This window comes from Panthera tigris, chromosome C2, assembly GCF_018350195.1.
Source record: "Panthera tigris isolate Pti1 chromosome C2, P.tigris_Pti1_mat1.1, whole genome shotgun sequence".
NCBI lineage: Eukaryota > Metazoa > Chordata > Mammalia > Carnivora > Felidae > Panthera > Panthera tigris.
In genome coordinates this window covers 66,507,892-66,532,195 of record NC_056668.1, presented here as the reverse complement: position 1 = coordinate 66,532,195, position 24,304 = coordinate 66,507,892, and the positions used below count along the sequence as shown (strand labels likewise).

The 24,304-nt window shown below is 37.0% G+C and overlaps 2 protein-coding genes across 9 annotated transcripts in view; one reads left to right on the top strand and one right to left on the bottom strand.

The window, feature by feature from the left end:
• The window catches only part of POLQ (DNA polymerase theta), a 157,749-nt gene that overhangs the window by 122,302 nt on the left and 11,143 nt on the right, over positions 1-24,304 (top strand). For 2 of the 3 annotated variants that reach the window (XR_006222195.1, XM_042999132.1), the window contains exons 30-31: positions 237-312; positions 1,813-1,888. Coding sequence is in view for 2 of the 3 variants with exons in the window: in XM_042999132.1 (XP_042855066.1) it covers positions 237-312; positions 1,813-1,847 (111 nt within the window). In the remaining variant the exon portion in view is untranslated. Of the gene's footprint in view, positions 1-236; positions 1,244-1,812; positions 1,889-24,304 lie in introns of those variants that run through there. The other variant, XM_007098338.3, reaches the window with a different exon arrangement.
• STXBP5L (syntaxin binding protein 5L) overlaps positions 21,573-24,304 on the bottom strand; it is a 379,743-nt gene continuing 377,011 nt past the window's right edge. For 5 of the 6 annotated variants that reach the window (XM_042999139.1, XM_042999138.1, XM_042999140.1 and 2 more), the window contains 2 exons: positions 22,816-23,036; positions 21,573-22,026 (listed from right to left, as the gene is read on the bottom strand). In XM_042999139.1, the coding sequence (XP_042855073.1) occupies positions 21,985-22,026; positions 22,816-23,036 (263 nt within the window). In that variant the 3' untranslated portion in view covers positions 21,573-21,984. Of the gene's footprint in view, positions 22,027-22,743; positions 23,037-24,304 lie in introns of those variants that run through there. The other variant, XM_042999137.1, reaches the window with a different exon arrangement.

The following is a 24,304-nucleotide window of genomic DNA, read 5'->3' as shown; positions in this document are numbered from 1 at the left end:
GCTCTGCCATGAGGGTTTAAAAACTCAGCATTCCCACAGAAACTGGTAGAGCCCTGCTCTTCAATGCAGACCAGTTTGGGATGGCTGGCTCTTTTTGGATTTTGAGTTTTAAGCACCATGAGATGAAGAGCTCTAGTCTGGCTTATCGCCTCAATGGGTGGGTTGGGAAACATTCTTTGATTGGGAAAAGAGTTTGTTAACCTCTTTTTTTTTTTTTTTTTTTTTTTTTTTTGTAGGTAGCTCAGATTGTCAAGAATGAAATGGAAAATGCCATAAAACTTTCTGTGAAACTGAAAGTGAAAGTGAAAATAGGTGCGAGCTGGGGAGAGCTGAAGGACTTTGATGTGTAATTGTATGGCTAAGTCCTCTGGGGAAGCCTGGTGTAGGTACAACTTACCCTTTCACCTATTTCAGGAAAACCAACTCTCAAATCTTGATGGACTTGGGATAGTAATTTTAGTGAGAGTTTCAAAATGTGTATCAGAGTTTATTCTCTGTAGCATAAAAAAACTTTTTTGAGGCAAGAATACCAAGTTTAACAATTATATTTATTCTCAAAGAGAATGTATGAAGTTGCCTTTTATAGTTCTGTGTGGCTCTAATCAGGTTCAGAACACATGACTGAAACATGCACTTAGCACTTTGGGTCCTCATCTGTCTGGTTGAGCATGATGGCTCAATGGCCGCTGTCTCTGGGGCATTTTCAGCTCTGTCCAGGATGCAGACACTTGTGATGTAGACACCAGCAGGAACCATTGGCAGATAGGGATTTGGTTTCTTATATACCCCCATGCTTAGGCATTCTGGTGATTTTTCTCCAACATCAACTTACGACTAGTGGAGCTGTATTTCTATGCAGCATTGGCTAATAAATTCTGAACTCTATAAAGAGGTAGACTCGATATGCGTGCGGTCTAGGAATGGATTTTCATGAATCGGTGTTTCTTCTTCCTTTTCCTTCCTCAATTCATTCAATGAATGTGTTTGCAATACTTAGGTATTATAAAATAAGCTACACCTCTTCAAGAGGCATCCTGTTCTGTAAAATCAGATGTTTATACTACAGTTTAATATAATACTGCCAGAGAAAGAAGACACCCCTGTATCCATCTCTTACTGCCTCTTTCTGTGTTTGTGGCATGGTGAGAATACCCATGCTGAAGACATTATACTTTCTAATCAGTCAGAGGTGTATAACTGACTTTTTTGCTGTTGAAATAAAATGAATTTATAAGAAACTTTATATCGGTAGTTTTATTTTTAATTCAAAAAATTTTTTTTAACGTTTATGTATTTTTGAGAGACAGAGGGCAAGCAGGGGGAGGGACAGAGAGAGAGGGAAACACAGAATCTGAAGCAGGCTCCAGGCTCTGAGTGTCAGCACAGAGCCCGAAGCAGGGCTTGAACTCACGAACTGTGAGATCAGGACCTGAGCCAAAGTCGGATGCTTCACCAGCTGAGCAACCCAGGTGCCTCTCAGTTTTTAAAATTGTGTTTCATCTAAGAGTATCTGAAACCTGTGTTCCTAGTATTTGTTCTAGGATTTGCATTGTTGAGTTTGTTCAACAATGTCTGTGCCCATAGGAAATGTTTCTCTTAATCAGTTATCAGAAGAGCTCTTTTATGTTTATTAACTAGAATTTTTTAAAAGACAGTTGCTTTATAAACAAAGTGTAATATACTATTACACAAAATACTCAGATATGCCTTTTGGGGGGTCAGAAGGAATGGGCAGAAGATGGCACAGATAAGAGGGAAGTTACAGCATTATTCTTGAGTTTTTTCTGTATTCACTTCCACCATCTTTCTCAGAGAGAAAAGTGGTAATGCTGTCATTGTTCAGATGACCTTGAGATGCGGCACAAGAGAAGGCTCATTCTGTTTACTTGTGAGTATTCTCTAAATATGAGTGCAGATATATAGGTCATCTCCACCTGATTTTCTGCAGCATTTGCTCCGTATGTGTAGTCACATGCATTTTCTCTTCCTTTTGATTTATCAGCTGAACTTAAAACAAACAGTTCTTGCTTTGCATGACTCAATTATGCACAAATTCCACTTACCATACATAGTTTACTTAAGTAACACTAGTGCCCCTAATAACACAACTCAAATTTTAGTTACCATGGTATTATAACTGAGTAATTGCATAAAGTTCAAACATCACTTTTCAGCCCATAAATCATTATGTAAACAACAGATGAGCGCTGTGGCAAGCAGAATGCCCCCCCATCCCCATCCTAACCCCTCAAACCTATGAACATGTTATATTACATGTTAAAAGGGACATTGCTGATGTGATTAAGTTAGAGATCTTGAAATGGGAAGATTATCTGGGTGATTCCAGTATAAACACAAGCTCCTTACAAGAGGAAGACAGATGGTCAAAGAGGAGGATTGTGAAGATGGAAACAGAGTTAGACTGAGATTTGAAGACGTTGCACTGCTGACTTTAAGGATGGAGGAAGGGTCCATGAGCCAAAGAATGCAGGCAGTCTCTAGAAGCCAGAAGAGGCAATGGAATAGAAATGGATTCTCCTCTACAACCACCAGAAGGGATATAGCCCTACCAATTCCCTGATTTTAACCCAATAAGACCATATCGGAGTTCTGACTTGCAAAAGTGTAAGATAATAATCTGTGTTTGTTTGTTTTTCAGTTTTATTGAGATATACTTGACAGAGCATTGTATAAGATTAAGGTGTACAGCATAGTGACATATACTGTGAACTGATTATCAAAATAAGTTAACATCCAGGGTGCCTGGGTGGCTCAGTCGGTTAGGTGTCCAACTTCGGCTAAGGTCATGATCTCGCCGTTGGTGAGTTCGAGCCCCGCATCGGGCTCTTTGCTGACAGTTTAGAGCCTGGAGCCTGCTTCAGTCTCTGTCTCCCTCTCTCTGCTCCTCCCCGACTCACGCTCTGTCTCTCTCTCTCTCTCTCTCTCTCTCTCTCTCTCTCTCAAAAATAGATAAAGCTTAAAAAATTTTTTAAATAAGTTAACATCCATCATCTCATTTGGTTACCTAAATAAATAAATAAATAAATAAATAAATAAATAAATAAATAAAGGTTTTGTCCTTGTGATAAGAACTTTTAGAATTTACTCTTAGCAACTTTAATATATATATTAAACATTCATATATTTTTGAATATAAACTTTTAGAATTTACTCTTAGCAACTTTAATATATATATTGCATATATAAATATATATATATATATTTATTTAACATTCATATATTTTTGAGAGAGACAGAGTGTGAGCAGGGGAGGGGAGGAGAGAGATGGAGACACAGAATCCTAAGCAGGCTCCAGGCTCCAAGCTGTCAGCACAGAGCCCAACGCAGGGCTTGAACTCACAAACTGCGAGATCATGACCTGAGCCAAAGTTAGATGCTTAACCAACTAAGCCACCCAGGCACCCCTCTTAGCAACTTTCAAATATACAGTCTAAGAGTGTTAACCATAGTCATCATGTTGTACATTACATCCCCAGTACTTATTTATCTTGTAACTGAGGTTTGCACCTTTTGATCACCCTCATCCAATTGCCCCCTTCCCCTACCCTCTGCCTCTGGTAACCACATTTCTGATCTCTTTTTCTGAGTTTGTTTTTTAAAGATTCCATATGTAAGTGAGAACATATAATATTTGTCTTTCTCTGTCTGACTTATTGCACTTAGCATAGTGCCCTCAAGGTCCATCCATGTTGTCTCAAATGGCAAAATTTCCTCCTTTTTATGACTAAAAAATATTCCATTGAATATATAGTCCACAACTTCTTTATGCATTCATCCACCAATGGCCACATAGGTTGTTTTTGTGTCTTGACTATTGTAAATAATGCTGCAAATAATGTTAACAGGGGTTTACAGATATCTCTTTGTTAAGTGTCTTCATTTCCTTCAGGTAAATACCAAAAAGTAGAATTGCTGGATCATATGGTAGTTCTATTCTTAATTTTTTGGAAAAATGTCATACTGTTTTCTATAGTGGCTGAACCGGTTTGCAATCCCACCAACAGGTCACAAGGGCTCCCTTTTCTCCACACCCTAGCCAACACTTGTTCTTGTCTTTTTCATGATAGCCATTCTAATGGGTATGAGGTACTATCTCACTGTGGTTTAGATTTGTATTTCCCTGATGATTAATCTTATGCACCTTTTCATATACCTGTTGGCCATTTGTGTATCTTCTTGGGAAAAATATCTATTCAGTTCTTCTGCTCATTTTTTAAATTTGATTGGTTTTTTGGTTTTGGGTTTGTTTTTTTCTTTTTGCTATTGAGTTATAGAAGCTTTAGTAGGCTTTAGATATTAACACCTTAGCAGATGTATGATTTACAAGTATTTTTTCTCATTTCACAGGTTATATTTTCATTTTGTTGATTGTTTCTTTTGCTGTGCAGAAGGTTTTTAGTTTGATGTGGTTTGATTTGTTGTTTTAGGTGTCATATTAAAAATTTTTTCCAAGACCAATGTCAGGAGCTTTTTCCCTATGTTTTCTTCAAGGAGTTTTATGGTTTCAGGCCTTAAATTTAAGTCTTTCAATTTCAAATTAATTTTTGTGAGTGGTGTAAGATAGAGGTTTAGTTTCATTCTTTTACAGGTAGTGTCCAATTTTCCTAGCACCATTTATTGAAGAGATTATCTTCATTGAGTATTTTTGGCTCCCTTGTCAAATATTAGTTGACTGTATTTGTGTGGGTTTATTCCTGTGTTCTTTATTCTGTTCCATTGGTCTGTGTGTTTGGTTTTTTGCCAATAACATGATGTTTTGATTACTTTAGCTTTTTGATATAGCTTATAATCAGGAAGTATGATGCCTCCAGCTTTATTCTTCTTTCTCAGGATTGTGTTAGCTATTTGGGGTCTTTTATGGTTTCAAATTTTAGGATTATTTTGTCTACTTCTATAAACAATGCCATTGGAAACTTGACAGTTTGGGGTTGCATAAACATTTCAACATTACTAAGTCTTCCAGTCCATGAACATGTGATGCCTTTCTATTTATTTATGTCATCTTTGATTTCTTTACTCAATTGTAGTTTTCAGTGTAGAGATATTTTCCCTCCTTGATTAGGCTTATTCTCAAGTATTTTATTGTTTTGATGCTATTATAAATGGGATTTTTTTTTTTCTCGGATAATTCATTTTTAGTGTATAGAAACACTACTGACTTATGTATGTTAGTTTTGTATGCTACAACTTTATTCATTGAGTAGTTTAAAGGGTTTTTTTTTTTTTTTTTGGTGGTCTTTAGGATTTTCTATATATAAAATCATGGCATCTACAAATAGAGACAATATTACTTCTTCCTTTCCAGTTTAGATACTTTTTGTTGTTTTTTTTTCTTGCTTGATTGCTCCCACTAAGACTTCCAGTGTTTTGTTGAATGGCCATGGTGAGAGTAGGCATCTTTGTCTTGTTCCTAATCTCAGAAGAAAGGCTTTCAACTTGTCACCATTGACTATGATGTTACCTGTGGGCTTGTCATGTATGACCTTTGTTATGTTGAGGTACCTTCTTTCCATATCTAATTTGTGAACATATGTTGAATTTTGTCAAATGCTTTCTCTGCCTCACTGAGATAACTATATGATTTTTTTTCTTTCATTCTGTTAATGGGGTGTATCACAGTATTTATTTGTGTATATTGAACCATCCTTACATCCTAGGGATAAATCCCTCTTGATCATGGTGAATGATCCTTTTAATGTGCTGTTGAATTAATTTGGCTAGTATTTTATGGAGAATTTTGTGTCAATATTCATCAGGCATATTGACATGTAGTTTTCTTTTCTTACAGCGTCCTTTTCTGGCTTTAGTATCAGGATTATGTTGGTCTCGTAAAATGAGTTTGGGAGTGTTACCTCCCCTTTGATTTTTTGGAAGAGTTTGAGGATTGGCATTCTTTAAATGTTTGGTAAAATTTACCAGTAAAGCCATCTGGTCCTGGGCTTTTTGTTTGTTGGGAAGTTTTTGATTAGTAATTCAATCTCCTTAATAGTAATTGCTCTGTTCAAATATTCAGCTTCTTTCTGATTCACTGTTGGTAGGGTGTATGTTTCTAATAATGTTTCCATTTCTTCTAGGTTGTCCAGTCTGTTGGAATATAGTTGTTCATAGTAGCCCTCTTATAATTCTTTGTATTTCTTTGGTATCCATTATAATGTCTCCTCTTTCATTTGTAATTTTGTTGATGTGGGTTCTCTCTTTTCCTAGGTAAAGATTTGTCAAAAATTTTTTAAATCTTTTTTGGTTCTCTATTTCATTTATTTCTGCTCTAATCTTTATTATTTTCTTCCTTTTGCTAACTTTGAACTTAGTTTTTTCTTCTTTTTCTAGTTTCTTGAGCCATAGAGTTAGGGTGACTATTTAAAATCTTTCTTGTTTTTTAATATAGATATTTATTGTTATGAACTTCCCTCTTAGAACTACTTTCACTGAATCCCATAAGTTTTAGCTTCTATTTTTTGTCTCAAATAACTCTTTTATTTCCCCCTGTAATTTCTTCTATGATCCATTTGTTGTTCATAAGAGTGTTTTTGATTTCCATGTATTTGTGATTTTTCCAAGTTTTCTCCTGTTATTGATTTCCAGTTTCATATCATTTTGGTCATAGAAGATATGTGGTATGATTTCAGTCTTCTTGAATTTGCTAACACTTGTTTTGTGGCCTAACCTATGGTCTATCCTAGAAAGTGTTCCATTTGTGTTTGTGAAGAATGCATATTCTGCTGTTGTTGGATAGAATATTCTGTATATGTCTGTTAGGTTTAGTTAGCTTAGTTTATAGTGTTGCTCAAATCCACTGTTTCAGATTGATTTTCTATCCAGATTATCTATCCATTGTTAAGAGCAGAGTACTAAAACCCCCAACTATTATTGTATTGCTGTTTATTTTTTCTTTCAGTTCTGTTAGTTTTTACATTATATCTATATAGGTGTTCCATTGTTGGGTGCATATTTACAATGATTATATCCTCAATGGATTGACCCCTTTATTGTTGTAAAATGACCTTCATCTCTTCTTTCAGTTTTACGTTAAAGCCTATTTGGGGTAAGTAAGAGATAAGTATAGCTACCTCTACTTTTTTTTTTTTATAATTTGCTTGAAATGTCCTTTTTCATCCCTTTATTCTCAGTCTGTATGTGTCTTTAAGGTTAAAGAGTGTCTTGGAAGCAGCATATCATTGGATCTTGTTTTTTATCCATTCAGCCATTCTGTAACTTTTTCTGAAAATGTAATTGATTTACATTAATGTAACTATTAATAGGTAAGGACTAACTATTGCCATTTTGGTAATTGCTTTCTGTTTTATAGATCTATTGTTCCTTGCTTCTTATCTTGCTATATTTTTATTTTGTTATCTTCTGGTATCACTATGCTTCGATTTCTTTATCATGTTCTTTTGTATAATTACTACAGGTCCCCTTGTGGTTACCATGAGGCTTACATAAAATATCTCAAAACTATAACATTCTATTTTAAAGTGATAACAACTTAGCTGCTATAGCATTCCTAAACTTTATACTTTTACTTCTCCTTCCCCTCCCATTTAAGGTTATTAATTTTATACTTTATGTATTTTTATACTCTGTATCCAATAACAGATTATTGTACTTTGGGTTATTTTTAGTATGTTTAATTTTTTTTTAACTTTTAAACTAGAGTTGTAAGTTAATTATGTACTTCTATTACCATATTATGGAACCTAACTTTGACTATGCATTTACCATTACCAGTGATCTTTTCACCACCTTCTTTTGTTTTTATAATGTTAAATTAATTTCCTTTTACTTCCACTCAAAGAACTCCCTCTAGGATTTCTTGTAAGGCAGGTCTGGGGGTGATGAATTCCCTCAGCTTTTGTTTGTTCAGGAAAATCTTTATCTCTTCTTAATTTTATAAAGGACAGCTTTGCTGGGCATAGAATGCTGTTTGACAGGTTTTTCTTTCAATACTTTGAATATATCATCCCATTGTCTTCCATCCTGGAAAGTTTATGTTGAGAAAAATGTTCCCTTGTATATAACTTGTCTCTTCTCTTTCTGCTTTCAAAATTTTTGCCTTTGATTTTTGACTAATAATTGTCTCACTGTAGCCCTATTGAGACTCAACCTATTTGGGATTCATTGGATCCCATGGATCTGAATATCCATTTCTCTTCCCAAGTTTGGGAAGTTTTCAGCCATTATTTCTTTAAATATATTTTCTATTCCTTTCCTTTCTTCTGGTTTTCTTATAATGTGGACATATGGGTTGTGTCCCATCATTCTCATAGGCTTTCTTCACTCTTTTCCACTCTTTTTTCTTCTTGTTCCTCTGAGTGGACAACTTTAAGTATCTTATCTTCCAGGTCACTGATTCTTTCTTTTGCATTGTCAAATACATGTTGTTGAAGCTCTCTATTGAACTACTCACTCCAATCATTGTATTTTTCAGCTCTTGGATTTCTGGATCTTTTTTTCAAAGTTTATATTTCTTTGTTGAACTTCATGTTTTGTTCATGCATTGTTTTTCTAGTTTTGTTCAGTCATCTGTGTGTTCTTGTAGCTCATTAAACTTTTTTAAGAGGATTATTCTGAACTCTTTGATTTCCATTTATTTATGGTTAGTTATTAGAGCTTCATTAGTTTCCTTTAGTGATGTCATATTTACCTGATTTTTTGTGATCCTTGATTCTGTTCATTGGTCTCTGTGCATTTAGGAAGCTGTTTTATTTTCTACACTTTAGAGGTTCCCTTTGGGAGTGATAGTTCTTCCCCAGTCCACATGGTTTGGTATTCTGGACGTGTCCGCTGGTAATGTCCTTGGGCCAATAGGACTTGTTATCAGGGTCTATCTTTGGGAAGGCCATTGCCTATGATTTGAGGTTGAAGGGCAGGGGGATGCTGCTGGCTGAGAACAGTTGATAGGACTACTGGTTTAGTTCCCTGCTCTAAAGAGGCTGTAGGATGGATTTGGTAGTTGTCTGGGTTCTCTACTCAGGTTTTCTACATGATTGGGTCTAGGTACTCTACTCAGCAGTAGGTGTGGTCATGAATTAGCTTCACCATCCTGGCAGGTGAATAAAATGTACCCCAAGGCCTGCACTGCTCATTGTTTGGGGACCCAGATCAGGCTAGACTGTACACTGAATTTCTGGCCAGACAGGGCTATTGGTTTTGCTATGCACCTGGAGAAAGCCAAAATCTGTGCTTTCTTTTCAAGTACCACTTTAAGTATGGGTGTAGTATGGGCTCTACAGCTTTGTATGTACTCTGTTAGGTCCTCTGGTCAGAGATGGTGGGGTGGTGGTGGTGAAAGCTGGAACAGCAGCAGCTGGGGCAGGAAGTGGTTTCCCTGTCCAGACAGGACCTCATATGTGCCCCAAGGCTGGTAATGTTCTTGTTTAGGAATCAAATCAGACAGACCTGCATGCTAAGCTCCCTGGACAAGTGGGGACATAGTCTTGGTTCTGAAGAGACCAAGGTCAGGTCTCCTGCTCTTGGTTCTTTACTCAAGAACCTGGAGTTCCTGGTCAGGTTCTTTACTGAGCTCCTGGTAGGTCCTTTACTCAAGTGCTGTTGTAATCAGGACTGTGGGTTGGGCTATGGAGTGTCCCGAGTGCTAAGGCCAGGCTTCCTGGTCAGGCAGGGCTGGGAGCTATGCTCAGCAGTGGGCAAGGTTATGAATTAGCTCCCATGCCCAGGCAGGGCTGGAGAGCCAGCTCCAAACAGTGTCCCAGATGATCTATTCCAGCTATCTCGTTAGGCAAGCCCACAAGCTATACTCAGCAGTGAATGAAGCTATGAATTAGCTCCTCTACTTGAACAGAGCAGCGGAACTGCATCCAAGTAGCCTCCCAGGAGTTGAGGTCAGGTTTTCTGGTAGCACGAGGCTGGGAACCACACTCATCATGAGTGGGGTTATGAATCATCTCCCCTCATTGGGCAGAGAGGGGTAATTGGCTCCAAGGCTGGCAAGGCTCCTTGGTGATCTGTGCCAAGTTTTCTGGCAGAATGTTGCCACTGGCTTTGCTCTATGGATGATCAGATACGCCTGCTGGACTCTGCACTTGAACATGCTGGGCTATGCATCTTTTAACTCTTCTGGTCAGGCTTTCTCATTGGGCAGGGCTGGGAGCTACATTGAACAGTGGGTAGGACTATGACACAGCATCCTTGTCCTGGTAGTGGTGGGGGACAGTGGTACAGTGGTGGGGGATAGGGGTAGACCAGGCTTCAGGGCTGGAAAGGCTCTTTGATTAAGGTCCTAAATCAGGCAAGCCTGCATCCTTCTGAGTTCCCTGGTCAGACTGTACCACTGTCCTGGCTCTGCAGATGAGCATAGATGCTATTTGTGACTTCTGCTTGAGTGCTATAAGTAGGACCTTGGTCTGCCAAGATCTGAGTGCTGGTTGTTATAAGTCCCTCCCTCCCTCTCTGTCACAAATTGATTTCCAGTGATCAAGCCCTGCAGATTCCCCTGATATCCCCTTGAGACAAGACTGGAGTGAGCCAAGAAGCAACTCATGCTGCCAGGGGAGCTGGATGTCCACCATGGGCTCTTTTCCCATTGGAGAAACCATAGGCTTAGAGGAGACTTCTTGGTGTCATGCTGTGCTGATCTGGAGGAGAGGCAGTGTGGTCCATGTAGCCACTCCTTTTACCTTTGTAATGTGGTCTGCCTCAGTCTTTGGTGCAGGGGGTGCTTCAGTCTCAGCCCTGTGTTCGAGGATTTTCTCATTGGTGTCTTGTCCGTGGATACTTGTTAGTTGTTCTTGTGAGGGGGGAGTACACTTGGGAATGATCTATGTCACCGACTTATTGATGCCATTCTTCAGTTTGTGTTGTTTTAAGCCAGTAAGTTTGTGGTGATTTGTCATAGCACTGATAGGACATTAATACATGATCATGATGAGTTACCAGTTACATCACTTCTTTCAAAGTCTGTCCGTGATTGGCCACTGCACGTCTGTCACTGATTTTAGGTACAGACAGTAAAGTATGTAGCAGTGTTCACTCCTTGTCTCCCAGTGTGAATTAGTGTGACATTTTACAAAAAAGGGTAATCAAAAGAGGAAATTGGCTAATGAAGATGCAAGTACACCAGAGAAATGAAAAATGACAACACTTGAAGTGAAGTGCAAATTAAACACAGAGTTATAGAATAGCTGACTGGAAATATCGATATTCATGCTATCCAAGATGCTCTAGATGTGCAACTTGAACAATTTAGTGAAGGCAAAATTATCAGTATAAACGAAGAAAATCGTTGTGACAAAAAGGATACAGATGTTCTAGAAGAAGTGATGACAGAAAACATCATTACTTGTATAAATTTACTGTAATTCCATTGAAAATCTCAAGAGGATTTCTATTTTAGATAGGTGTTATCCTAAAGCTTAACTAGAATAAAAAAAATCAATACTTACAAACTTGAAAAATATCAAAGATATCTATCAGATATTAGGACAGATTATAAGGATAAAATAATTTAACAGCTTATTAGGGATGCAGAAATAGACATAAATTGCTAGGGCAGACTAACGAATTTAAAAAACATGAGGCACCTCGGTGGCTCAGTCGGTTAAGTATCCAGCTCTTGATTTCAGCTCAGGTCATGATCTCAGTTCATGAGGTTAAGCCTCACATCAGGCTCTGTGCTGACAGTGCTGAGCCTGGTTGGAATTTTCTCTCTTCCTCTCTCTCTGTCTTTTCCCCCTTCCCTCTCTCTCTCTCTCTCTCCTTCCCTCCCTCCCTGTCAAAAACAAACATTAAAAAAAGAATTTAGAAAACGGACTTTAATGTAGATGGGAAATTATTAAGATATCATTTCAAATTAGTGGTAAAGGATGTCATTCAAAAGAAGGGGTATAGTGATATCCATTTGTTAAAATATCTCTTATCTCAAAACTCCAGATAGATTAAAAACCTAAATGTAAAAACTAAACTATGAAATTAAAGAAGTTATGAATTATTTTACAAACATAAAGGCCTATAAAACAAAGTACAAAAGTCATAAAGCTAAGAAATTATAAAATTTTATTACATTAAGAGAAAATCCTCAATATGAAAAAGGGATGACAGACATCCAAGACCCAGAACAGTATAATCCAGGGCCAGGGCATGATAGAGAACCCAAAAGGCATCCAGAGCCTAGATGAGGCTGAGTTAGCAAGTGAGGACCACAGAGCCCTTCTCCAAACAGGAGAGGAAGCCACACATTCACTATTGTACTTCAGCACAAATCAGTGAAAGGCGCTTAAGTGTCTGGAGCAGACCAGCCACTATTCTAGAATGAATGATAGAGGACTCACAAGGAAATACAAGAACCATCACCCTTCTGCCCTTGCCATGAGGCCACATAAGACTTCCTTTAAACCCAGAAGGCAGTCTCGCAAAAAGGAAGAGGAAGAGATTGTCTGAATGGCCTTTGGAAAGACTCAAGGAAAAATCAGCTATATAAAATAAACAGGATAAATTAATTTCCAGAGTTGTAATAAAAACAAATAATAGAAAAGTGGTCTATAATAAAGAGTCAGACTCCATCTTTTGCCATTTGCTGACAAGTTTTAAGTCTCTCTTGCCCTTCTGCCCCACACCTGGGTAAAGCTGAGCAGAAAGCCTGGGTGCTCTCTTCTTTACTGTGCAAACTCCTTTCTGCAAACCCTGGCCCCACCTTCTAACCACATAAAAACCACAAGCCATCTTTTTTTCTCATTCTCCGAAGCTATTTTTGACCAGTTTGGGAGCTACTGATCTCCCCAGAAATCTTTATGTGAGTGATAAACGTTTTCATACACTCTTAGGGTGTGTGTGGTGGCATCAGTTTCAACATCCAAACCAAATGCTGGGGAGGGCTTCAGTCTTCTGTAGGGTGGCCACAACAGAACTATTCAGAGAATATAGTCAAAATTACAAACAAGTCACAGAAGACAGAATAAGTGTGTCTAATTAAACACATAAAAAATATTTAATTTCACTAATCGGAGAAATTCTAATAAAAAGAGTAAGATACCATTTCACCTTCTAGATTGTGAAAAAATAAGATTAATATTGAGAATAGATGAAAACGTAGGCAAGCAGTAATTCTTACATACTGGTGAAGAATAGTTTAATTGGAAACATTTATTTAAGAGGTTTGAATAAGCATGCCCTTTGAGGTAATTCCACAGTATCTTCCCTAGAGAACTGCTTGCAGATAGCAAAATGCAAGTGCAACAATGTTTATTGTGGTCTTGTTTATGGTGTCAAGGGATTGGAAAATATCTAAATGTTTACTATTAGAGGAATGGTAACAAATTATGCTTTATTGACACCATGGAATAATATAAGTTAAAAAGAATGAGTGATATCTATAAATACTGACATGGAAAGGTATCTAAGACACAGGTACATGAGCAAGCAAGTTGCAGCATAGAAAAACATTTGGAAGGAAACAACAAACTAATGATAACTGTTATAGAAAAAGGTAGGCGGTAACCAAGGGAAACTTTCACTTTCTTTTGTCTATTTATTATTTGGTGTGATTATAAATATACATTCATGTATCATTTGTGTAACTAAAACACATTTTTATTTTTTTAATGTTTATTTTGAAAGAGAGAGCACGAGTGGGGAGGGGCAAAGAGAGAGGGAGAAAGGATCCAAAGTGGGCTCTGTGCTGACAGCAGTGAGCCAGATACAGGACTCAAACTCACAAACCGTGAGATCATGACTTGAGCTGAAGTCAGGCACTCAACCAACTGAGCCACCCAGGCTCCCCAAAACACATTAAAATTTTTTTTTAAATAGTGGTTGGCTTCCCAAACCGGTTCAGAAAACTATTCTAACCCATAAAGCAGCTACCCATTTGCTATGAAAGGTAGAAGACAATGTCATTGAAACACAAATAATTTGACATAATTGAAATAGTTTTATTTTTATAGTTTTATTTTGAAGTAATTTCAAACCTAAATAAAAGTTTCAAGAATAGTACCAAGAATCCCACTCAAGTGAGTTTTGTGAATTGCTGCAATTATGTTTTTCATAGCAAAAGGGTCCAATCCAAGATTACATGTTATACCCAGTTACCATGACTCTCTGGTCTCCTTGAATCTAGAATATCCATCCAGGTTTCTATAGTTTAAAATTTAATTTTTTATTTATGATTAATAAGTAGTTTTTGTGAAAATACTTTTGAGACTATGTAAATATCTTGTTCCTTCATTACATTTTAACCCACTAGTTATAGCATCCACTGGTTTGTTGCCCCTAATTTAAAGTGATTGACAGTGATTTTAAAATTCTATCACATTTATTGGTCGACATTATATTGTAAGGAAGAGCTTTCCCTTCTAATTAATTAACATCAGTGTGGACACATGGGTAGCTATTTTATTCAAATAGTATTATTAGTTTTGATACTCAAATTATCCCAGGTTTGACCTGTGTGGCCCCTTTGAAGCTGACTTCTGTGTCCTTTTGACACATCCCCATCATTCTTTGAATACTTGATTTTCTGGAATAAAAAGATGTTTCAGCCTTGAAATCAGCTATTTCTTGACAAAGCCCCAATTCCTTTTAGCAGAGAATAGTGTTTAGAAATCAAATTCCAAGTACTACATGTGTTCAATGTTCCTGGGGTGATGTTCCTAGTTCTCTCAGTGTTCAGAATTAGGATACACACACACACACACACACACACACACACACACACACAACACACACCTTTACATCACAGGTATGTATGTATGTTTGTACATAAAATTCTCACTGATAGTTCCAATTCTAATCCAATACTACATGATTTATTTTCACATCCCCCCCCTTTTTAATATTTATTTATTTTTGAAAGAGACAAAATGCAAGTCGGGAAGGGGCAGAGAGAGAAGGAGACACAGAATCTGAAGTAGGCTTCAGGCTCTGAGCTGTTAGCACAGAGGCCAACACAGGGTTAGAATTCACAAACCATGAGATCATGACGTGAGCTGAAGTCGGGTGCTTGACCAACTGAGCCACCCAAGCACCCCTCATATTCCCTTTTATTTGTACTTCTCCATCATTGAGAAACCTGACTCTTGAAGCCTCAATATATTTGTTTAATTGCTCCCTCCTTTATCTCCACCTGCTGGACTGCCTTCTGTCCTGTGCCTACCTCTCACAGGCCATCATTACTGTCATGTCAGCCACCTCACTCTGATTCTGTCTTCCTCTGGATTGTCACACTCACCTGCTACTGTGCACTCCTTGCATGGGGCTGTCATCAACAACTTAGGTTGGTTGACTTTTGGACTGAATGAATGGAAAAAAAGGAAAGGAGGAAGGAAGTCAAATCAGTATTTTAAATATTGAATGCATATATGTAAACCTTGACTGATTGTATTTCAAAGAAGATAAGGATACTTTTGAGAAAATTCTGAAGGTGGGGGAGTGCCTGGGTGGCTCATTTGACTGAATGACCAACTCTTGATTTCGGTTCAAGTCATTATCTCACGATTCTTAAAATCAAGCCCAGTGTCGGGCTCTGTGCTGATGGTGCAGAGCCTGTTTGGGATTCTCTCTCTCTCCCTCTCTGCCCCTCACCCACTTGTGCATGCTCTCTCTCTCTCAAAATAAATAAACATTTAAAAAAATTCTGAAGGAAAGACAACATTTGGATGTTAAAGGGTCTGTTTTTACATTTTCACTATTTATTGAAAAACACTTCTTAGCCTATGGTTGGTTGGTTGACTTTTTTTTTCCATCTTTATATGGAGCCAAAACTAGGAGGGAAGTTGTGGTAATAGGAAAATTTTCTTGAGATAATTAGACAGTATTTGGAAGAATAAGATTAGTCAGCTAAGGCCACAGTATAGATAAATATAAAAAAGTGCCTGAAGAGGAATTAATTGTGCAGATGAAAGCCAGAAGGGGAAGAGAGCACTGTCTTTCTAGGGGACTTTTGGAGGTTGTGAAGTTAATGAATGTAGTGATATAAACCCATAATGTTTATGGGTTTTGCCTGAATGGGATTAAAGCCTGAGTTTTAATGAAGTCAAGAAGTAGGGTATGAATGTTCAGTTTGTAAATACATCTTATTCAGCCTCGGTTTTTTATTCTGCATCCTCACCAAACTTAGTTTAACTTGTAATTCACCAAAGGTCTAATCAACATCCTCAAAAATTGACTGTAGAGTCTTCCATAAAAAAGTTACACAACTCCCCAGTTTGAAATTTGGGGAAATTTGGGGTGGCTATTCTACCCTTTGGGATTTATAGACTCTAGCAAAATCTATGAGTTTGGAGAACTTATGTTTAGTCTTTTTTCTTTTTGTTTTTTTACTTCAAACAAATGTGTTGTACATGCTCCTCCTCTCTGCCTTTTTAAAACAATTGTACTTTGCAAAACCATGGCTCAAAGTGTTGCAAATGAAGGTCTTACCTCTGTCCATATTTAATCTTGGCAAAAATGTTTAGTAGTGCATGACATCATAACATAAGAGCATCTATGTACAAACATATACAATTTTATTGATATTTCTACAGACTACAAGAATTTTAAGTATAGTCACAATTGCTGAGTGCAACAGAAAAATAGTAATTTGTCATTTTCTGAAAAGATGCAAAAGTTCTGAAGATGAAAGAAAGATACATCAATGATGTCATCTGTTTCTTATTTCCTAGAATAAAACATCACATAATTAAGTACTAAAAATTATAGGTTATTAGAGATTTTGATTCTGTGTACACTTGTCCATAACCACCACCTAGTTTATTTTCTGGCTTTGCAGTTAAGAAGCATAGGCCAATACCAGAGGGAGCAGTATGAGAGGAGAGAACTCTCAAGTTTTCTCATTAAGTATTATTGCCTTGGATAGGCAGACTCTCCCTTTTTAAAGGTGAAAGTAGTCTTTCAGGGCACAGATAGTGAGTTACAGACACTCTTCTCCCTTTAAACATGAATCCAATAACCAAGAAAATAAATCCAAGTGGCCCTGGGAGCTAAGCCAGCAATCAAAAAGGAACTGCTCTTCCTTCTTGCTAAGATCTTGTCCAACTATGCAGAAAAGGTACCTAGTACCTATGTCTCCTCCAAATGAAGAATGAATAAATTTGGACCTGATTTAGTAAATGATTGTTTTAATTTCCACTATCCTATTACTAAGAATTAGTTTCCACTTAGCTTTACATACTGTTGAATTTCTTATTTTTCTTCTGGTGTCTTGTGATGTCACATGTATAAGACAATCAAAACCTAGATGTTTGAATTGGAATAATTAATGGCCAAGTCACATGGGAGAAAATCACAAAGACAGACTTATTTAAAATTAATGGGGCCTTCCCTGGTCAGAAATTTGCGCAGAACATTTGTTTTGGGTTTCAACACAATAATTATCAATCCAGACAACACTATATCTCTTACATGTTGTCTTCCCTGGCCCATCAGAAGTGGGGCTTGGATACCAGCCAAGGTAGACAAATGTTTCTTCCTTAATCGGCCATAAAGCTGTGTTTGTCAACGTTGGCTAACATTGGAACCATGTTGAGGGCTTTCAAAATTACACGTTTGGTTCCCACTCTGAGAGATTTTGATATAACTGGGAATTTTAAAAGCTCCTTAGGTGATTCTGTTGTACAGCCAAGGTTGAGACTCAGTTCCCTATGTAAATACATAAATAAAAGCAGCCATCTGTGCCTCTGGTTTCTCATCAAAATTTCTTCCACTTAACTCTGGCTCCCATGTCCCTCCCCACCCCAACCCTCTTGTACCAAACTGGCACTTCCTCTCACTTTCCCAAGTATTCTGTATTTTGTCCTTTTAGGGCTATTTTGTATGCAAATATGTACACTAAACTTGCTACACAACCACTATACTCCCTGGAATGAGCCATCCAGAATACATGACTTACCAGAGTGTTTCTGGCACTTGGATCAGTGTGTATGTGAAGTAGTATGTAGTCAGTAATGGGGTTGGTGTAATAGAGGATATAGGTGAGGAAGCTGTGAAGGCTACCACTTTTCTCCTGAATCACAGCAAGCCCTGATAGAAGTGTCTGACTCCTTTCGGCATTGTCATCTCTGAAAGTGGTCAAGTTCTAATGTCTTTCCATTGGGCCAGACTTAATCACACAGATATGTTGGTGGGTTGTCCCAATGATCCTAAACCAAGGAGAGTATTTTTAGCTTACTTTTCTAGACCTGCTTCATTTTTCCCTTCTGCCAAACGTTTTATAACTATTTCAAAGAGCTCATCTTCATCTTCTTCAACCAGCCTTGGGCATAATCTATTTTTTCTTTCTCAAAGTCCTGGTAATCCCTTAATACAAATAACAGATAGATGGTACATTTAATATTTGACACATGGGTCACATAAAAAGGGACTCCAACAGTAAACCTTTTCCTCTTATAATCCTTTAAGATCTTTGAGGAATAGAAAACTGGATTCTGATTTATTAACTTGAGAATCACTCCAAGGCTATATAAAAGGTTTGACAAATTGTCTTTGTGACTAAAGTATAAGAAAACATCTCCCTCAGTTCTGTCACTATTCTTCCAAAGTTAGATAATGACCCCAATGGTGATTGGGGCACTGAGTCTGAGTCTCAAGTATAAGAAGGAAAGTCAGTAGTCCTGCTTTTGTAGGGGATTAAATGACAAATCAATCATCCTCCCCTCCATACAACAAGGTCAATGGATGATTTCATGGTAGGGGTTATTGCTCACATTATTAAAACCAGGAAAACAAACACTTATAGCTTCTTATTGGTGAATAGAACACAAAGACCCATTTTCTTGTGGGACAGTAAGAAGGGCTTATCTTCTGAAGGATTCATAAGGAGATGAGGTCAACTTAAGAAGCTGTGGTTTTCAAACTTTATCTTCTGATGCCCCCATAGCAGATATAATGTAATTTTGATGACTACTAAGGCTCAGTCATTTTTTCTATCATTGTCCAAGTTACTAGGAGTATTTTTTTGTGTTCCAAGATAGAGGCAAGACATTTAAATAGTAGAGAATAGAGGTGTAAAGAATTACATGGATCAACAGTACTCATTTTCCAAAGATGATGATGATAAGGTTGCGGTGGTGGTTGTGATGGTGTGTGTGTGTGTGTGTGTGTGTATACGTGCGCGCGCACGCACACATGTCAGTGTAACAGAACGGAAATATTCAAAGAGAAAAATCACATCCACATTAGATTCTTGTTATTGCTGTCTCTTTGAATTATAAAAATAATTCTGATGCAGTAAAACCTCATTGATTTGTATTCCACTAATCAGGAGTTTGGGAGATGAAGTTACCCTTACATTAAGAAAGGGTTTATAAAAATTATATTGAAAGACATATTTAAACGACTTAAAAGAATTTATTCATTTCAAGCATTTAGAAGCACCTGTTTACTTCCAATTGATGTGCTAATTATAAACGCTTTATTCATTAGAGCCAGAGTTTTAAGCACTTCTGTAAAATGCTATATTGTTCTTTTTCGTGTTTTCTCTGTATGCTTAAAATATTCTGTAATTGTTATTTTTCACTGATTCATATAAGCTTTCTCAAAATAGTATTTTATTGCATATGAACCACACATGTAATTTGGGGTGTAATAATTTATCTTCTTAAGTTATGATATTTAATTTTATACAAGACATACATTACATAGTCACATTTAATCTGTCTTTAAATAATGTAGAACAGTGGCTCTCAACTGGGAGCAATTTTGGCAATGGCTGGAGACATTATTTTATTCTGGGGTTGCTACTGGCATCTAGTGGATAGAGGCCAGGGTTGTTGCTAACCATCCTACAATGTAAAGGGCAGTCCCACAACAAAGAATTTTCCATTAATAGTGACATTGTTGAGAAACCCAGATGTAGAACAAGTTAAATACAAACTTACTGAGGCCTTCAGAGACAGTCATTGAATCTGATGCCACTTTGGACTGAATTTCATTGTTCCTAAAATAATATTTTGCTCTTTTAGTTTTTTTTTTAAGTTACAGAAATGATAAAGTATCTGTTCAGAAAATCAGAAAAGTGAGTTCTTAAAACTGATGGTACAAATAGTGTACTGCAATATGGCTGCCAATGTTTTCTAAACTCTGATCTCAGGTTTAATATTTTTACTGTATAATCTTATGTATCATGTTTGTATTTCCAAGTCAAGTTCTGTTACTCTAAGGCTGTTCTCAGGAATGATGAGATTCATGGAGAAGCTTTTTTGAGAAATTAGGAGAATTCAAGGACTCTGAGAAATGGTTTCTTGGTATACATTTTCTGACTCTATCATCTTTGCTCTTCTCAAAATTACTGAGAGCATTTAAAGAAAGTACCACTTCAAAAAAAAAAACCACTAATAATAAAAAAATCTAAAAAAACCCCACAAATAAATACTATTTTGGGCTACTAAAATAACTTCACTTCAGGAAAATGTGAATTCTTAAACACAAATGCAAATCCAGTAATACCTGGAATAATCAAAATTCAGTAAGACAGACCCATTAATTTTTTAAAAATATTCTTTTCAAAGGAACAACATATTACAGGATGGGTACTGGAATCTGCATACATTCATTTTCTATGACTTTTAACTTCCAGAATCATGTTAAATAATGATGGCAAATGTATTCATTTAGCCTCTAGTAGTTCACTGTTAGAGTTATGACAGAGAATGTTTATCATATTAAGGATATTCTTTATTCCACCTTTAAAAGAGTTTTAAATAAGGAATAGGTGTTTGGTGTCTACTGACAGTTTGTGGCTTATAGCCTAGTGAGTGACAAAATTATTGATTTTTGTATAATTAAACTCTCTCTGTATTTCTGTTGTCCATGATGGTGACTAAGGCCAAGATAGCAAAAATTTTATAAAGATTTTCAATAGTAAGTATTGAACCAAAAAGTATTTACTAATGAAAGCCCTTGTTAGTCAGAAATGAAATAAATCAGAATCCCTTTCCCAAAACATTAACTGAGGTTTTACTGAATCATACTGAAGAAAATGACCAGTTTGGTCTGTGAGTGTCAGGCTGCAAGAGCACCTTTGGATTGAAGACCCTACTGGGCTTGAACAGTAATATACTGTGTAATTGGCAGACAAAGATACAAATGGAGCCTTAAAAATATATCACTTTAGAAACTGAAACCAGAGTGTGTGAAATCAGTTCTCAAAGCTAACTGCATTGTTCCTATAATCTAGTTTCCCCAAACTTATCATCAACTCCCCTACAGAGCACAAGCCAGACTGAAAAAATGCTTTGAGGTGACCGAGCCCTACCTGGTTTATGACTGAAAATAGCAACTTGTTCTGGAGATGATAGAAATGGAAATAATTGTGTTAGGAATAATTTAATATACTGGTAATAATTATGACTGATAACCATGATGATGTAAAATATTATGGAGAGAGAAACATTAATCAGACTCTTGCCATAAGAATTCAATAATGTCATAGTATAATGAAAATTATAGATGAGAAGAAAATTCTGGTTTTCTTTTCTTTTTCAGTTGGGTATGGCAAATGTACTTGAAATACACTGATATCTTCTAATGCAGATTTTTTAAATTGTCAGGTGTGGCCCAATTTATAAAAATAGTTTACCATAAATCTTTTTTTCTTCTGTCACAACATGCTTGTTTTTTTTTTTTTCTTTTCCTCTTAAGATGTTAATTTATCATGCAAAGATTTTTTTTCATTAAGTGCATTAATGCTTTTGTTTGTACAGGATTTTTTCAAATCAGCAGGACTCCCCGTAGTTCCTAAATGTAAATCCTTAGCAAATGACATGCCAAGATGATAGCTCCATTCCACGCTGGGAAAAGGCAAATTCAGCCATGTCTTGGGATTTTAACCAGGTTTCCAGCCTTTGGGTTATACGGTGTCTCTAATAAATTTCCCTTGTGATAACTTCAGATGGACTGTAATGGAACATTTTGTAGAAGAAACTGGCTTCTAGCAAGTTGAATAGTGATGCTGGGAATAAATTTGGTTTCCCTGAATAATGGTTTCTCAAAGCAGTCAACAGCTTCTTTAGAAGTTTAGAATTGGTACCATTTCTTATCCTTATATTTCAGCATTAACTGCAAAGAAAAATAGTCACAATAAAATGCTTTTAGAAGTCTTTAAAAGTACTAATCAAAGCAAGTTCATACTGAGCTAATCATGCATATCTAACTAAATTGCAAAATTTATATAACTTCATTTTCTGAAATAAGGTGCATATGAGAAAGATTTTTTTAAAAATAAGCTGTAAAGACTCAGCTGATTTTTAATGATTGAAGCAAAAAGTAGTGTGTGGATTCCTGCTTCTTGTGCCCCTCACCTTTTTTTGCTTGAGAAGGAATCATGTAATGTACCTAAGCACCTTTCTAGTAGCAGGTGCACAATACAGATACGATGTATCAGAGCCAATGAATAATTTTCTTTTAAATTATTTCCTAAGGCAAAGCAGTATTACTATAGTATTTAAAAACATATTTCTGGGGCGCCTGGGTGGCTCAGTCGGTTAAGCAGGCCGACTTCGGCTCGGGTCATGATCTCGCGGTCCGTGAGTTCGAGCCCCGCGTCGGGCTCCGTGCTGACAGCTCAGAGCCTGGAGCCTGTTTCAGATTCTGTGTCTCCCTCTCTCTGACCCTCCCCCGTTCATGCTCTGTCTCTCTCTGTCTCAAAAAATGAATAAACGTTAAAAAAAAATTAAAAACATATTTCTTCCAAATACTGGGGGAATTACAATACTTATAATGAGATTCAAGCTACCTTGGCTCTCACACAGGATTACTTACAGTGCCATCTCTGTTTGGGTTTTCTTGCGGGGGACCTGAATGTTTAAAGCTATTGCTGTGTAAAGATGCCTATATTAAGCAGTTTACCTCATGTGCATGTTTGGAAAATGCTTCTGCACTGGTCATCATGCCTGCAGTTTTCTCCTCCAGCTCTCCTAGCCTCTGTCCTCTCTCATCAAGTGCGATCCGGGCTCGAGTCAGCTCTCCCATCACCCCTCCGGCCGCACCCTTCATCCCTTCTATACCACCTGGGCCAGGAATGTGTTGTGCAAGGCTGCGCGATGCTTTTCCTGCTGAAGCTTCCCCAACTGGGAATTCAAGCCATAGTAATTAAAAACACATTGTCAGTAATTCAAATAATTATAGTCAAGCTTATCACCAAAGTACTTACATTAAATTCTATCATCATAATTCTCATATAGAGAGAGGTATACTTGGTTCTATCACAGACGTGTATTTGGAGATGTTAGCATTTACCCACCTACGAAAGACATTGAGACTGCGAGGTAACTGTGTTGTTACTGCCTGTCTTCGTGTGTATGTGTATGTGTGTATGCGGGTTCCATGCAATAGGGCATCACTGCCTTTCTTGACATTGCTGAATCAGTTGCTCACGATATAGGCGATTTCATATTTAACCCATATTAGGATAGTTTCAATCTTAGGCCAGTTCATTTGTTTCAACTTCTGCCCAAGTCTTCATTCCTACCATCTCTGCTCATCTTGCTGTCATCCTCTGTAGGCCTCAGTTGTTACTGTTTTAAATTGTGTGTTGGGGGGAAGTAAAATGCTAGAGAACAGGGTCTATGCCTGATGGACACGAGCATACATATGTTGAAGTTCTGTTCCTTTATAAAAGGATAATAGTTTCTCTACCATTTACAAAGTTCAGTTTAATTTGAATGAATTTTAAGGAAGTTTTTTATTGAAAGACAGCTATCTTGGTAGAAATTTGGTGAACATTCTCAAGGATGTAACATTAGGCATGGAATTAAGATCTATTGTTTTTTAAATAAGAGACTTACTGAGACACAATTCACATACGTTATATACCACAGTTCAGTGGTTTTCAGTGTACTGACAGAGTCATGCAGCTACCACTACTATCTAATTTTAGTACATTTTCATTACTCCAAAAAGTTTCAACTCTGTGCCCATTAGCAGTCACTCCCTGATCCGTCCTTGTCCCAGTGCCTGGCAACCACTATATGCTTTCTGTCTGTATGGGTTTGCCTATTCTGGACATTTCATGTAAGTGGAATCATATAATATGTGGTCTTTTTTTTGTCTTCCTTCTTTAACTTAACATGGTGTTTTCAAGTATCATTCATGTTGTAGCATGTATCAAACTTCATTTGTTTTTATGGCTGAAAAATATTCCATCATATGGAGGCATCTAGATCTTCTGCTTGGTTAAAAGTTCAAGAGAAAAGGAGTTTTGATCTGCAAGACTAAATAGTGGTGAGATATTCTGGAAAACACATTTTTCTTTCTGAAAATGTTCCCTAGTATCTTTCTACTCCTTTTCAATTATTGTTTGTCAGAGTTTCACTGGAAGAATTTAAAGTAATTTATT